Source organism: Podarcis muralis, chromosome 11 (assembly GCF_964188315.1).
Source record: "Podarcis muralis chromosome 11, rPodMur119.hap1.1, whole genome shotgun sequence".
Classification (NCBI taxonomy): domain Eukaryota; kingdom Metazoa; phylum Chordata; class Lepidosauria; order Squamata; family Lacertidae; genus Podarcis; species Podarcis muralis.
In genome coordinates this window covers 38793283-38810513 of record NC_135665.1, presented here as the reverse complement: position 1 = coordinate 38810513, position 17231 = coordinate 38793283, and the positions used below count along the sequence as shown (strand labels likewise).

The window sequence follows — 17231 nt, the reverse complement described above, 5'->3', positions numbered from 1 at the left end:
TTGCCAATATTGGTAGCATTTCATATTTGTTGATGGGCCGGAGGTGGCAATATGCTTTCTCCCCTTTTAAATTTGATTATGTTGTGCTCTGTTCCCACAAGATCTTGGCTAGCCTCTTAATGGTCTTCAAGTGCCCATTGTTTTAACAAATGTTAAAATTGAAATAAACTGTACTGGGAACCCTTTATTTAGAAGACTTAATCATAAATTCTGCTATTTGTAACTTCAGTGTTTCAGGTTTGTCTGCAATATTCTCAAGGAAATTAACACAATACATTTTCCAGTAAAAACAAGTGCCACATGTAGAATATCTAATTTTGCTGGTTATAGCTTGATAATACTACTTTGTGTGCATGTGTGTGTACAAGTGAGTGATTAGTCTGTACTCTTGAAACATTGTAAATTAGAAAGGTTTTGAGTTCAAAAAGGTTGCTAGTCAGTGCTGTTCATTCATTTAAACAAAACAGAAGAAAATACTTTTTAAAGTTGAAGTTCAAACCATTTATAAACCTAGATGAATAATAGAACAGAATTATTTATACTTAATTTAAATCACATAATTGAGTAATTTTGTTAGCTTTCTCTTCTGATAGGGTTCCTTAAGGAACCTTTGCTACTTTACACATACAGACCTGAACATGTGCCTTGGGAATAAGTCTTATGTAGTAATGTGTCATGTTCACAGGTGGTCTTTTGAAACCTTGCTTTCACAGAAGTGGAAACATAAACCCTAATCTGCTTTCACTTCTAACTAGTCTCCTACCTACAGTATGCTGTTTGTGTGCCATTATTTATTTTACCTCTCGGACATAGTACTGCCTATTTTCAGTCTTCTGTGGCATGGCAAGCTACTTTAAATCATGTATCCATAAAAGTGAGAAATAATTTTTACAACAAAGAGATGCTCATCTTGTAGTGTCAGCACCAGTGTCTTAACTTTAACTAGGGAAAAGGTATCATGATGACATAGCTCAGAGTTCTGCTTTACATTTTATTTGCTATTAACACAAATTGGGTGGGTTTTTTTATTAGAGAGTCCTAACACACCTAAATATACAGAAGTCAAAACACAAAAAACACTAAAATATTCACTAACAGAACCAGCCATAATGCTAAAAAGTCCAGTTTAGTAAAATACCCAACACCAGTAAAAAATTAAAATTAATAAATGTAAGTTAATGTAATTCCCAAAACATAATTTGATAGCTTGCTGCCAACCACCCAGAAGTGTAGGCCTGGGACTAGACACACTTTGTTAAACAGTATTGTGTGCTTCTTCTTTAACTTTATATAGCAGATATGGGAGAAGCAAGTCAGAATTGGGATTGCAGCAAAGAGGGAGGGTTTTCTAGCCTGTTCCTTCCACACTGTAGTTCTGATAAAAATTGCCCCTCCCAGCTACTATTTGCATCAAGAAAGAATCTGCCATCCAATGAAAGCAGCTTTGTGTATGTGTGTTCATGTTCAAATTTATTGAAGTGCTTTAAAAAACAACCCTGCCTTGGTTTTGGTCCTGATTTTTCTCCCCCACTACCCCAAAGCTGCTGTTTATTTTCTTAAAAAAAATCATGGCATTCCAAACAAGTTGTGTTAATTTTATATTTAGTTTGGCCCTTAATATTTTGTAAGAAGAATATCTAATGTGGCCCTATGGTTTATATGATAAATTGATATGAGATGAGATGAGCCATTAATAAACTTGATTACTGAAGAACATAGAATTGGAATATTGTATAGGCTGAAAGGTATCAAAAATGCCATTTTGAGTTGGCAGATCTTGCAGGTAAATCTAAGGTCTTGAAGAGCTTTTGGAGCAGGAGGCACATGCAGTCTCACAATTCATTTGTTACGTAATTTGTATTGGCAATCTTGTTTAAGTTGGCATTTAATTACCAAATAAGATTTCATTACATTCTGTAAATTGGGAAGTGTGGTTAAAACGTAATTGTGTTGCTTGTTGTTCGTAATCTAGTTGTTTCCTTTCTTTATATTCAATAAAATGTATCATTGCAATTTGGCATTTTCAAAGAGGCACTGTTGCAAGTGAAACATTTGTTTCTGAAACTTTGGAGTTTATAGAGAAGATTTATTTTTTGTTAAAAAAACAAAACACCTTAGTAATTATGATCTTTCAAGGCAATTTTAGATTGTATTGTGAAACAGAATTTAAAAGGAAATGCTTATTGTAACTTAATTTTGGGATTGCTGAAAGCTCAGTCTTAGTTATTTGACTACTATTGGGGAGCTCTCTGCGGACTCATCGGCTGAGAAACCAGACCACCCATGCAAATGGATCTGGGATCTCCCTGTTCCCAACAGTGAGTCTTTTGACCACAGAGGTAATGGGGGACCTGAATGGCCTGTCCTAGAAGCTGCAGTGCTCCCAGAAGTATTGGTAAGCATGAAAGGAAGGGAGGGCAACTGCTCATGCCTCCCCCCCCCCAGATGCTGCCATTTACCCCAGAGTGACTCACCTGGCTAGGTCAGGCTCTGGGGCCAACCTGCAGTCCCCATGTTCTCCCACTTCCTACAGGCCCATTAGGGTCCTCAGGTGGTGGATTTCCCTGGCTTTAGAAAGGGGACACTCCTTCAGGGCGCAGCCATGGGTGCAGATAATGACAGATGCGACCCTCTTGGTGTGTGGACCCCGCACAGAAGATCAGTATGTCCAAGAAACCTGATCCAAGGAGGAAGCCAAATAACTCATAAGTTGGTTGGAACTCGGAGCACTCAGACTGGCCCTCTTCCACTCTGAGAGGCTGGTGGAGGGCAAGCACAGGCTGATCCTTTCCAACAGCATTGCCACCAAGGCATATATATGTAAAGAAGGTGAAAGCAAGTCACAGGCTCTCATGCAAGAGGCAACCAGCCTCCTCTCCTGGGTGGAACAGTATCTAGAATCCCTATCAGCAGAGCACATAGCGGGTGCCCCCAATACTTGAGCAGACTGGGTCAGCCACCTGCAGACAGAGTGGATCCTTCATCCATAGATGTTCTAGAAAATAGTGGATTGCTTTGGCCTTCCAAGAGTGGACATTGCTGCTAGTCCAGAAAATGGAAAGGTGGTGTTTTCCCGGTTCAGGACCCAAGGAGCAATGGGCATGGATACCCTGATGTGGCTGGGTGGGGCTTTTATATGCCTTTACTCCTATGGTCCTAATCCAGAGATTTTTCAGGCAAGTCAGATCCGCTCCAGGGGAGATTATCGTAGTTGCTCCCTTCTGACCAAGGAGAGCCTTGTTCGCAGAACTCATGGCAAACTCATGAGTTCCTACTCAACAGGAAGGATCTGCTGTTGTAGGGTGAGGTCCATCACCCAGCTCAGATTGGCTACAACTCTACACCTGGCTGTTGAGGGGAGGGCCTAAGGCAGGGGTCAGAAAACGTTTTCAGCAGGGGGCCGGTCCACTAGCCCTCAGATCTTGTGGGGGGCCGGACTATATTTTTTTTGGGGTGGGGAATGAACGAATTCCTGTGCCCACAAATGGCCCAGAGATGCATTTTAAATAAAAGGACATATTCTACTCATGTGAAACACGCTGATTCCCGGACCACCCACGGGCCGGAGTTAGAAGGTGATTGGGCTGGATCCGGCCCCCAGGCCTTAGTTTGCCTACCCATGGCCTAAGGCAATTAGGACTAACTGACTGGGTAACCTCTACCCATCCTAGCTTCCAGTGTTAGAAACTCAGATGTATAAGCTAATTGCCAAATGGCACCTTAAATCTTGGTTACGTTTGCCACAACAGAATGCCTCTGTGCCATTCCCCACCCCACCCCAATGACTTATGATCCATTTCATTTCTATACCACTTTAAATTTTAAAGAAAATCTCTCAAAGCAGTTTATAACACATTAAAACATCAAATAAAGCAATCCAAAATAAAACAAATTCAAGCGTATCATGATATGTGTGCGCACAAACAATATGCAGAAATCACAATGTTGGAAAACTGAAGCCAGCCCATGCTTCTCTCAATTCCTGCAGCCCCTATAACGGCTGGCTCAGCTCTCCCCTGCCTCCTGCAGGGGGCAGCGAATCACAAGAGCAGGTGCCAGCAAAAATCACGATGCGGCAATATCCATGAAGCCAGCCAATGCCTCTACATAGCTCCATCCTTATATCAGACATTGTGATATATTGGTATATCTCAATGTTTAGCTTGTGATATATTACAATGGTGAAAAGCAGATATTGCCCAGCCCTACTGGGGGGAGAAAGTGGGGTGCCTTAGGAGTTGACAGAGACAGAGAGAATGGAGTGACAGAAGGGGCACATGTGCACGTACACATGCAAACTGAGATCCAGTAAAATGAATTATCATTAAATTGCATGCTTTTTCATGGGTTCCCTCCCCAGACATCATCAAATCATGGTTCACGTTTGTGAACCATGACTGAAAGGACTGAAACATAAAATTCGTGGAGAAATACAGTTCCAAGTTATGGATACTCATAATTTTTACATGGGATCCCCTAAAAATGTCATCAAATTATTGGTCACCTCTGTGTTCATATATATATGTTGGGTAATTTGTTGTGGTTTAGTTGCCATCCTGTGCAAAAATAATTGGATCCAAGATTCCATCCAAGCACCAAATCTGTAGGGTAGTTGTTTTCTTTTCTGTGCTGTCTATCAGTGATGCTGTTTTGGGGGAACTCTGTGTCAAGAGGAACTGTTTTAATTCTGCTGAATCTGACTTTTACCCATACCCTTTGGGAAAAGCAAAGTAGTGTGTGCACTTTATGTCTGGGGGGACAGGAGAAGCATCCAGAGAAGGTGATGCCATCGTATACACTCAAAATTATAAATATGTCCACAGGCCTAAAAGGTTGTCAGTTGCTGCCCTACATCATTGAAGATAAGTGTGGAATGGTTGAATTGAATTGCATTGAAAAGTAAGAGTGTTTCTAGAACTTGAACCAGAGGTGAAGAACGTCATCAAACTATTCAGTATGCAGTACTTCTAACAAATACTTTGATTGCTAGAACTAGACCAAGCATGTCAGGAACACAGAAATGAATAGCAAAGCTTGTTCACCTGAGGGTAGAGTGATATGATGAGAAAGCAGTGGTTCAGATCTCTTGATAGAATTGAAAATTCGTTTTAATGTCTGAATAGTATTGATAGAAGTTCCCTTAATCAAGATGTAATCTGGCCATTTAAACCAAGAACCACAAGCTTTATAAAAGATCCAGATATCAATAGCTCATACTGATCCTTCACGTAAAGTTTATTTGATTGGAATATCTTTAGGAAGAGACGTATAAAATATTTTAATGTTCAGCTGATTTAAGGTGGAACTGATTTTCTGATTTTACAGATATTTTGGAATGTTTCTCATACAAGAGTGTTTATTCTTGCCAGCAGTTACTGTTCTGATTCCAAATTAAACGTGTTCTGTCATATTTAAATGTGTGAATTTTATAAAAGCCTTTCTTTTCCTTACCTTTGGAAACTGCATCTTAACAGCAACAGTAAAAATGAAATCTTTAACCAAATGTCAAAATTTGGAGGCATATTATATGGAAAGTGCATAGTGGTAGGTAGAATATGTGAACATTTCAACAGATGGCAAAATTTAGAAGAATAGTGTTCAACTTCATGAATTTGCATCTTTAGACTAGATTCCTGCCAAACAAAATGTGATTGTAATTTATTGGAGCCTTTTCCCTTTTCAGAGTACATGTGTACTAGCAAATGCAGCAGGGTAGCAAACTGCCTTTGAGTTTTGCAAATGGCTCCTTTGCTGAGAATGGATTGAAGATGGTGTTTCAGTACAATACTGATTCCTGAGTTTAATGCTGAAAGAGACGGAATAACTTCTGTTGTTATACAGGATTTATATATAGAATCCTTTAGTTTAGTGCACACTGGGCATACACATCTTATTTAAAAGTAATGGAAATGTATAGAAATAAATGATTGGATTTATTTTAGAGTAGTCTAGCCCTGATATTTATATGTGATGCATATACTGGTTCATTGGCATGTTTACCATCAGGGCCATCTGTTAGTATGGCACTGTGCCTCCTACTATAGTAGTATGCCAGTTTCATTAGGCACACAAGCCAGAAAGGATGAATGGTTTGGATGGAATATCCTATAAAGTAAGTCCTTAATGAATTTTGAGCTAATAAATCTGCGTGGTCCAATCTGAGTCTCAAACTGTGGCACAATATTAGCAAATAGCATAAAATGATAGAAAATGCCTGTGATCTGATGTGTGGGTAGTATTAATGTGTGTCTCAGATGAGGTTCTAACTGGGCAATCCTAATGTATTGAGGAACTAGGATTGTCTACATTGTGCCTCCATGTCCATGGATTAGATCAGGCTTCCTCAAACCCGGCCCTCCAGATGTTTTGAGAGTACAATTCCCATCATCCCTGACCACTGGTCCTGCTAGCTAGGGATCATGGGAGTTGTAGGCCAAAAACATCTGGAGGGCCAAATTTGAGGAAACTGGATTAGATAATAGAATCACAGAACTGTAGAGTTGGAAGGGACTCTAAGGACCAACCCCCTGCAGTGCATAGGTCAATGTGTATGCACTGACATTCCAACATCACGTGAGTAGGCACCTGCTCATTCAGTGAGGTTTTCCCTTCCTTTCTTCTTCCACACACAAAATCTGTTTCAGGGGATATGGGGACCCTCCAGAGCATATTTTAGGGAAGCACAGGGTGCTAGAGGGGCAGAATATAAACCAGAAGACCCATTGCAAGCTGACGTCCATGGCACAAGTGGGTGGGTATCACTGGATATCAGTCATGGAGTCCAATGTGCATAGGCTCATACCACCTGTTTATCTTAGAAAAATCTGTGGCGCAAACCTGCAAGTGATGTTGCTTATGATACAGGAACATCACGATCCTTTAGGTCAGTGGTTAACTGAAGAGAGGGATCTGTAGAGTTAGAAGGTCCCTGAGAGCCAACTAACCTGACCCCTGCAGTTCCTGGCAGGCAGCCACCCCCTGCTCAGCAGCCACCCCTTATTCAGTTGTCAAACATGGTAGCCAGCAACAGAGCCTCCATGGCCAGGGGCAGCCCGCCCACCCCAAGGAGCTCTGGGCAGAGAGGTGTTGCCAAGTCCCGAACACCATGTCTCCGCTGGGCCTGTGCTGTGTCACAGCCTCCGCATGGCCCAGCAGTTCTGCTCTGCCTCCTGTCACCATTGCCGCTTCTCTCAAAGGGGCACTACCACTAAGCTAAGCCTCCTATTCTACGTCACTGCTGGCCCACCAATCAAAAGATGGGGCCTCAAAACATATTGGTGGGTTTCAAGTGTCCACCTGCCTCCTCCCCCCATATACCACTGTATTAGCAGCACTCATTTGCTGCTGAGGGGAGAGGGGACAAGCAACTAACCAGCAAGAGATGGAAGCTCCTTTTCTGAATGGGAAAGGCAGAAGAGCTGTTGAAGGGCAGTAACAGTTACTTATCCAACAAGTCTTGGATACTGTAGTACTTAAGTGTTTTTTTAGAGGAGGGGTGGTGAACCTTTTTGGCTGTGCTGGCATTGTGGGACTGCCTCCCGTCAATCATATGATGTCCCCTCCTATTTTAAACTCCTGATATTGAAGATTTAAAAGAGGACCATGGAGAGACTTATGAAAACTTTAAGACAACCCTCTTTCCTTTAAGATGCCCCCCTTCTGTTTGAGCCTATGAGGGTTATGATGGGAAAGAGGTGGGCTCTCATAAAACCCTTTGAAAAGGGGCTGTTGGAAGAAGCTGACCCCCTTCTTAAAACACTAGAAGGAGTGGGCAGGGTGGAGCCTCCAGAGCAGATTTTGGGGGTGGGGGGAAAGGAGGATAGGATGGTGTTCCATTGTGCAGGCCTAAATCTGGTAGTTAAACAGATCTGCTTTGAGTTCTAGCACCTTTACAGTGGTGCCTCGCAAGACAAAATTAATTCCTTCCGCAAGTTTTTTCTTCTTGCGAGTTTTTTGTCTTGCGAAGCACGGTTTCCCATAGGAATGCATTGAAAATCAATTAATGCGTTCCTATGGAGACCGCTTGCCAGGCTGGCGGTGCGGAGAAGGGCTTTTCTTCCCACCGCAAGCCTTCAGGACAGGTACGGGAACAGAGGGGAAGGCGCGCAGCGCTTCTCCTCTGTTCCCGGGGCTTGCGGTGGGAGGAGGGTTTTTCCTCCCCACTGCCAACATTCAGAACAGCATTCTGAATGTTGGCGGTGGGAAGGAAAACCCTCCTCCCACCGCAAGTCTTCAGGACAGCCATCCGAAGGCTGGCGCGGGGAGAAGGTGTCTCCGCCCCACCGCCAGCCTTCGGAGCAGCCTAGAAACAATGATTTCTGTTTCTTCGACCAACTATTTGTGTAAAAAATATTTGCATGTTTTGGAACTGTGTTTTCCTCTTCAAGCACAGATTTCCAGAGTAAACATAACACACACAAAATTTTTTACATGTTGTTATATGCAAGTGTTGTTGGATACCTATGATTAGCTGTCAACCTGTTAATTGGTTGAGTGATTGCCAATAATAGTTTATAATAGATTATAATAACTTTTCCTCTTAGTGATGAAGAGTATCTGGGATACTAATCTCTCACCTGTAATTGTAAGTTATAGTATGTTGGTCCTCCCCACCCCCTCTGTACAAGAAGCGAATCCATAAAAATACATTTTATGTATAAAAAAAAGTATCACTTGAATTGATGGACCTGGTTTGCAAGTTACTACTTTTAGTTTTTCTATCTTAATCAACAAAATACTGTTTTATCTTCGTATGTCTTCTCTACTTTTTGTTTGCTATGTTCCCTCCCCGCTGAGGTTAATCCTGATTCTGCAGTTAAGTAAAATGGGATAGATTCAGACATGCCCTTCCATGACTAGAAATGACTTTGATTCAGCAAACATCAGGGTGGGAATAGGAATCTCGCCCCCTTCTTTCCCTTGCATTGCCTCACACCAATATGCTATTTCAGAGGATTCCTCATTCTATGACAGCATTTTTTGACTGGCTTTTCATTCTTTTTCAAGTATTGCATCTAAAGAAATCTTTTATTTTTACCAAGAGGTGGTTGTTGTTTAGTCCGACTCTTTGTGACCCCATGGACCAGAGCACGCCAGGCACTCCTATCTTCCACTGCCTCCCGCAGTTTGGTCAAACTCATGCTGGTAGCTTCGAGAACACTGTCTAACCATCTCGTCCTCTGTCGTCCCCTTCTCCTTGTGCCCTCAATCTTTCCCAACATCAGGGTCTTTTCCACGGAGTCTTCTCTTCTCATGAGGTGGCCAAAGTATTGGAGTCTCAGCTTTATCTCTTGACTCCCTACTTTAGCATTCCAATCCCCTATAATGAGAAGAACATCCTTCTTTGGTGTCATTTCTAGAAGGTGTTGTAAGTCTTCATAGAATTGGTCAGTTTCAGTTTATTCAGCACCAGTAGTTGGTGCATAAACTTGGATTACTGTGATGTTAAAAGGTCTGCCTTGGACTCGTATTGAGATCATTCTATCGTTTTTGAGATTGCATCCCAATACTGCTTTCGCCACTTTTTTGTTGACTATGAGAGCCACTCCAATTTTTTTACGGGACTCTTGCCCACAGTAGTAGATATGATGCTAATCCGAACTGAATTCGCCCATTCCCGTCCATTTTAGTTCACTGATGCCCAGGATGTCAATATTTATTCTTGCCATCTCATTTTTGACCACATCCAGCTTACCAAGGTTCATGGTTCTTACATTCCAGGTTCCTATGCAATATTTTTCTTTACAGCATTGGACTTTCCTTTCGCTTCCAGGCATATCCGCAACTGAGCGACCTTTCGGCTTTGGCCCAGCCACTTCATCAGCTCTGAATCTCATTGTACTTGTCCTCTTCTCTTCCTCAGTAGCATGTTGGACGCCTTCTGACCTGAGGGGCTCATCTTCCTGTTGACTTTGTCCATGGAGTTTTCTTGGCAGGTATACTTGAGTGGCTTGCCGGTTCCTGGTCCAGGTGGATCACGTTTGGTCAAAACTCTCCACTATGACCTGCCCATCTTGGGTGACCCTGCATGGCATAGCTCATAGCTTCTCTGAGTTATTCAAGTTCTTCGCCACCACAAGGCAATGATCTATGAAGAGGTAGTTGTCCAAATAAAGCATCTTTTAAAAAGCTGAATCCAGACAAATTGGAAGTACTGTTTCTTAGGGGTTCTGGTAATCTTGGAGTGGGCATCCTATATTGGATAAGGCTGCAGCAGTTCCTGAGATTGATGCCCAGGTGGTGCTAGTGGCCAAGAATGCCTTTTTCCAGCTGTGTCTTATATACTAGCTGTATCTTTTCCTGGGACAGCCAGATCTCTAGTCACTTCAGGGTTAAATTACTATAATATGTTTTATATAATGGGCTGCCCTTGGTGCCAATTTGGAAAATTCAGTTGATTCAGAATATGGTTGCCTACATGGCACATCTTATCTCACAAAAAACTTTTATCTGTTTCTCTTGCTAAAATTTGCTTCCAGGTCCAGTTTGAAGCAATGTTTTTTTTATTTTTAAAGTCTTATATAATCTGGAACCAGAGTTACTCTCCTTCTCCAGGAGCTCTGTTGCACTTTAGAGGCCTTTCTCCAGGTATCTCTGGTTCATCACAGGTGGCAAGTGGGTATCATAGATGGGGCCTCATCCGCTGTGGCACTAAGAATTCTGAAGGGCCTCCCTAAAAAGGCATGTCTCTCTAAATTTGTATTTCTGAAGGATGTTTAGAATGTTTAAGGATGAGCAGCAGTTTACAATGGTTACTGCTGCTGGTTTTGTTCTTAGGGCTCTGTTTTACTATTCTAACATTTATAGGTTGCCATCTGTATATTTTAGAAAGGTGGGATAAAAAGCCAATAAAATATATAAATAAAATGAATTTGTTAGTGCTGAATATGGTAATGTCGGAATCATGCCACAAGATGTCACTCAAACAGCTGTGGTATAAAGTGATGGCAGAAAGTGTGCTTTGAAGCTTGAAATATTTTATACACATTGTGAATATGTTTTGAAAATGTACACACTGGGGCATATCCCAAGGGTGAGGGATGGCATTAATTATATTTTAGAAGTTTAGAATCTTGCTTTGTTTAATCTGTGTAGCATTGCTGCAAGCTATCAAGACTTTGGCAGAATGCTATTTTTATTGCATAAATAAAATGTCAGACCTTATTTGGGGTGTGGTAGTGCAGTAAGTGTAAAAGATGTAAATAACACTGTGATTCTCCAGGTCTGTTAGTGAAGAGTCCCTGTGCTGGTTGTGACATTCTTTTGACATGCCTAACATTTAGAAAATAGTTCAATGTTCATTGAAATTACCGTATTTTTCGCTCCATAGGGCGCACCTGACCATAGGGCGCACCTAGTTTTTAGAGGAGGAAAATACGGAAAAAATATTCTGAATCAAATGTTGCACTAAACTATTTAAAGCAGCAAAGCGGGTGGCTCCTGTCTGCTTTGCTGCTTTAAATCGAGCCTCAGAGGAGGGTAGGAAGGGGAACCATGGCTTATCTAAGTCCAGTTAATAATGCTGAGCCTGACTTATGGCCATTGAGATTAGCCTGGCCGTCTCAGTGGAAATCTGGGGAGGCTGGGGTGGACTTTCAGTGGTCAAAGTGTGGTTGTGTCTTCCTGCCCGGCATCTATTTCCTGCCGTCTTTCCCCCTGCACCCCCGCACCCTGCTTCGAGGGAAGGAAGCGGAGCCATGGATCCTCTGCTCGCAACTGCAGTGGATTCCCTCCACTTTGAAGCAGGAAAGTGGGAGAGGAGCTGCTTACATGAGTGTAAGCTGCTCCCCTCCCATTTTGCTGCTTCAAAGGGAGCCCAGGAGGAGGGAATCCGCTGCAGCCGCAAGCAGTGGAGGGTTCATGGTCCCTTTCCTTCCCTCCTCCATGATTGCTTTGAAGCAGGAAAGTAGGAGAGGAGCTGCTTACACAAGTGTAAGCTGCTCCCCTCCCACTTTCCTGCTTCAAAGCAATCACGGAGGAGGGAATCTGCTGCATTTGCCAGCAGAGGATGCATGGTCCCCTTCCTTCCCTCCTCCGTAGTTGCTTTGAAGGAGGAAAGTGGGAGAGGAGCTGCTTACACGAGTGTAAGCTGCTCCCCTCCCACATTGCCTCTTCAAAGGGAGCCCGGGAGGAGGGAATCTGCTGCAGCTTCCCCCACCTCCCGCAGAAGCCGCGCACTCTTTAAAGGGGCTGCGTGGCTTCTCCTGGCTTTTCTGGGAGGTGGGGGGATTCCCCCACCTCGTAGAAAAGCCTGCAGGAACCGCACAGCCTTTAAAGAGGGCGCCGCTCTTGGGGGCTTTTCCCCCAGGAGGGAGAAGGGACTGATGCGGCCAGTCAGTCCCTTCTCCCTCCTGGAGAAAAGCCCGCAAGAGCGTACGAAGCTTGTGTGCGGCTCTTGAGGGCTTTTCCCGCCTGCCTCCCCCCTGCATTCGCTCCATAGGACGCACACACATTTTCCCTTGCTTTTTAGGAGGGAAAAAGTGCGTCCTATGGTGCGAAAAATACGGTAATTGTTTCTGTGCTGACTTGGCCTTGCTAGCTAGGCTCTGGCCTTGCTAGCTAGGGGTGATGGGAGTTGTAGTTCAACAACATCTGGGGACCCACAGGTTGAGAAAGGCTGCTCTAGACGGTCTAGAACAGGGGTCAGCAAACTTTTTCAGCAGAGGGCCAGTCCACTGTCCCTCAGACCTTGTGGGGGGCCAGACTATATTTTGAAAAATAATAATAATGAACAAATTCCTATGCCCCACGAATAACCGAGAGATGTGTTTTAAATAAAAGGACACATTCTACTCATGTAAAAACACGCTGATCCGCGGGCCAGATTTAGAAGGCAATTGGCCCACATCCTGCCCCTGGGCCTTAGTTTGCCTACCCAAGGTCTAGAAGGATGTTGGCTTCCAATCCAGTGTAAATTAGGTCTTCAACTATGAAGAGAACCTGAAATCTAATTTTCGTTTAGTTTGGCCCTTTGTCAGAAAGGTAATATTTATAAAGAGGCTTCGGAAACAAGGCCAAAATCATATAATTTTGCATTGATTTTTAGAATTCAGCATAGACATTATGAGGGATCTGTTGCATGTGATTTCATTTTTACAGCTATATAAAATTCCTGGTATGTTCCATAATTCTTGTTAAGCTAAAGCAAGCAGGCAATATAATAAGATTGTTTGTTGAAGTTGGCTGGTAAGATGTATTTCTGTAAAAGGAAATGACCTTTTATACAGTAGGCATTTTCTTCAAGTGAAGGGAGTGGGTATCCTGTTACCTCATAGGTTTTTTCAAACCACACTGCAATCTTGATCCTGATAAGGTCTGGTTACCAGTGCACTTAATTCTTTTTCCTGAGTTAGAAGAAGTGGAGCAAGACTCTTCGTTGGCTAAAATGAGTAGTTCTAGTTGCAATATTAGATTTATTCTTGAAAAAGCAGCATCCCTAGAAGTTACCTTAAAACCAGATCCTAGTATAGAAGAGAGTGGGATTACTAGTACTTTTGAGCCATGTGAGGAAAACCTTGTTTTGTAAGTATTGGTAAACTTGCTGTTGCTCACCTGTCTTTTGTGATCTACTTTTCATACAGTGCAGAATGACTAATAATCAATATTATACTGTGAATGTTATATTTTAACTATCTGAGCCGTAACAATGTATTGTTATTGTGCACTAAAAAATAACTCCTTCTTATTTAATTGAGCACGTCGCCAAGAGGCTTAGATCAGCACTGAAGTGCTGTTTAGTACAAGCTAAATTAATTCCTTTATTTTTAGGCGAGAGTTTGTTTGAAGTAGCAATTCATGTTCTGTTGTTCTAAATCTCTTACAGAATTTTTTTTAATGCTTTTTAAGGATAACATAGAAAATGCCACAATTTTTAATGAAGTGATAATTCCTGCATTTTTCGTACTTATCTCATTGATGATGATACGCAGAGGCGAAATCAGCTCAATCATAAATGTAATAGCAAACTGGCCTCCTAAGTGTGTGTAGCCAGAATCCTAAAATATCTGACACCCTGAACAAGTTGCAGGAAATATATTTGAGCTTTTCATATAGCAGTCCCACATGGTAAACTTCATTTAAAAGTGAGACACTTCACAGAATGTTAAGGAAATTAGGGGATGAGGGAAGTTTTGTTTTGTTTTTAAACAAACTCATGCAAGTGTTTTGTCTCTAAGAGAAGAATTATGTACACATCTACTCAGGCCAGAAAGTGTATAAGATTTCAGCCTAAACTAAGTCTTTGGATTCCGGCCTAAATAAATGTACTACTATATGCCTTTAGAGAGGGATATGGCATTGTTTCCTCAGTGAAGAAGGGATTGGCAGTTTTAAAAAACCTCTTCCTGTCACCTTCTTCCCTCCCCAGTAGTATCTCTTTTTTTCTGTTAATGTGTGAGTGCAACAATGATTGTCTAAATGTTACATAGACTCGCATTAAAGGGTATTTTCAACTTATTTTATGTTACTAAAAAGAGAGAAGGCTTCCCACATACTATTTCTTATGAATTTCAGCTATCCCAGTGTGTACCTAGATGAAGAAGAAAAAAATTACCCACAGTTGCCACATTGAGACAATTCATTGTTCTTTCTTTCGCATTTTCTTTGGAAACATTGTAAAAATTAAGCCAGTCCGTGTCTTGAAACGTGCTGACTTGGAGTTAGGTCTCCACCACCAGTATATTCTTGTGTGTATTTTAAAGCCAAACTTTCATTGCCACATTTGGTAAAATCAGTAGCAATTACAATTCATAAAGTGTTTGATTGTTAGTATGAGATTTTCTATGAAATGATTCCAATAGCTTGACACCCCAAACAAAATGTTCCTCCCATACTGCTACTTAAATTGATCATCCTCAGCCTTCAGAACACGTTATTTTTATTTATGCCTTCTCAGTCCCCTCCCCACCCTGATGGATATATTTATGCAACATTTTAATTTCCAGCATCCTCCCTCTTTAAAAAACAATTAGCAGCATTGTTGCAAAATTTGAAGTTCTGGGGCATGTTGGAACACTTTTTTGTATCCTCATTAGTAGGTTGTGATACAAATGACAACTCATTATTTCTCTTCCTTTTATAGAAATGAAGATTTGAAGCAAATGTTGGAAAGCAGCAAAGATTCTGCTAAGCTGGATGCTATGAAAAGGATTGTTGGGGTATGCTAGATTTTAATGTGCATATAATGTTGGCAGCTCTGAAAGTTGTATTTCTTCATGCATTGAATACACACGTGCACGCACACACAAATTTAAGTTTCTCAGAGTTAGTCTGAAACTAGTTTTTTTTTATAAAAAAAAAGCTATTGGCTTTACTATGTATTTTTTGTCCTTATTAGCATTAATTTATTCAGGAAAGGGACGCGAGTGGCGCTGTGGGTAAAACCTCAGTGCCTAGGACTTGCTGATCGTAACGTCGGCGGTTCGAATCCCCGCGGCGGGGTGAGCTCCCTTCCTTCAGTCCCAGCTCCTGCCCACCTAGCAGTTCGAAAGCACCCCTAAGTGCAAGTAGATAAATAGGTACCGCTTTATAGCGGGAAGGTAAACGGCGTTTCCGTGTGCGGCACTGGTGCTGGCTCACCAGTTGCAGCTTCGTCACGCTGGCCACGTGACCTGGAAGTGTCTTCGGATGGCGCCGGCTCCCGGCCTCTTGAGCGAGATGAGCGCGCAACCCTAGAGTCGGTCACGACTGGCCCGTACGGGCAGGGGTACCTTTACCTTTTATTCAGGAAAACAATGAACATGTGTTTTGTGCACCTTAGTAATAGCATATATACACACAACAGACTATATTATTTTGAGAGCTAGACGCTTGTAGCTTCAGCACCTTGGATATGGACATAATATGTTTGAATGTTTCCATTTCAGTGGTTATTTGAAATCTCTCCCCTCCCCCACTTTTCTGGTTACTAAGGACAGGCTAGCATGGATCTAGTTCACAATCTGGAATCTAAAAGCTACTTGAGTATATCCAAGGTGATGTGCAACAAAACATTACCACCACCTCTTCCACCACCCCTTCTGCTATATCAAACTCCTCTCAGAAGTCCAAAGTATTCTATGGCAGGTGGACCTAGCTGAGGGGACCCTGGGATCAAGTGCTCACTGTTTCTCTACGGAAGAAGAGGATAGGGAGAGAATCAAAACACATGGAACAGTGTTCGAAACTCATATATGCTAGGCGCCAAATGGCTCCTTAAACCAAGTTTACAGTCACCAAAACAGAATATCTAGTTGTTGTTTTTGGGTAAGACAGCTCTAAAGTCTCTTTTTTATGTGATGGACTGACTGTGATTGATTATCAGTTAAACACCTGGCTAGTTCAGATGACAACCTTGAGTTAGGTTAAGAACTTTGAGAAATTAAAGAAGAAAAGTCATTTGATCCAGAGACAATCCACATATATATTGGCCTATTCCTACCTCTTCTTTTTTTATGGTGACTGCTCCTGCTGAGGCTGCACAGAAAAAGCATTTTGGTTCTTGAAATTCATTCAGATTGTAAAGATAAAATATAACTGATAGAATTCTAACACTGATGTGGAGGCAGAAAAATACACAACTATGACTAGGAATCCCTTCTGAACCTAGGTAAAACACTTTTCAGTTTATTTAAGTGCTAATCATTGCAGGGGTTCCCCCGTCATAGTGTGGGTTCATGTTACAATAACTGTACATTACTCAGAAGTACCACTGGACTGTTAACAAGGGCCCCCATAAACTTCCAGACCTCTGGGAAAAGATTGTTTCCCTCTTTGCTTATTCACTTCTACACCATTTTTTAAGAATGTGGAATAAAATGATGGGATATTAAGTGGACTAGCATCTGGGAGACAAAGGTAAAACTCATTCATGAAATGCACTCTGTGACCTTGGGCCAGTCAGTCTAACCTACCCTCAAGGCTATTGCGGGGATAACATGGAGAAAAGGAGATCCATGAATACTACCTTGAGATCTTTGGAGGAAAGACAGATCTAAACAGAATGCTGTTAAACACCAACAATAATAAAAAGACTGCCCTGCCTGCCTACCCCTAATTTTGAACAAGGGGGGAGGGGAGAGAGATTTGAAATCATGAAAAAAACTTAAAGAGAAAAGCCTCTCGCATGTAACCAAGATATTCAGGGCTACAAACAATGAAAGTTTCATGCAGGTTGTCCACAAATCCAATATGCGGCTATTTGCTGTGACAGGATTGCCTGTGTGGGTAGTGCTGGCAGGGTGCAATCCATGCTC

General features: G+C 42.0%; 1 protein-coding gene across 4 annotated transcripts in view; it reads left to right on the top strand.

The window, feature by feature from the left end:
* AP3B1 (adaptor related protein complex 3 subunit beta 1) overlaps nt 1–17231 on the top strand; it is a 146027-nt gene that overhangs the window by 18195 nt on the left and 110601 nt on the right. For 3 of the 4 annotated variants that reach the window (XM_077936307.1, XM_077936309.1, XM_077936305.1), the window contains exon 2: nt 15080–15155. In XM_077936307.1, the coding sequence (XP_077792433.1) occupies nt 15099–15155 (57 nt within the window). In that variant the 5' untranslated portion in view covers nt 15080–15098. Of the gene's footprint in view, nt 1–13370; nt 13522–15079; nt 15156–17231 lie in introns of those variants that run through there. The other variant, XM_077936306.1, reaches the window with a different exon arrangement.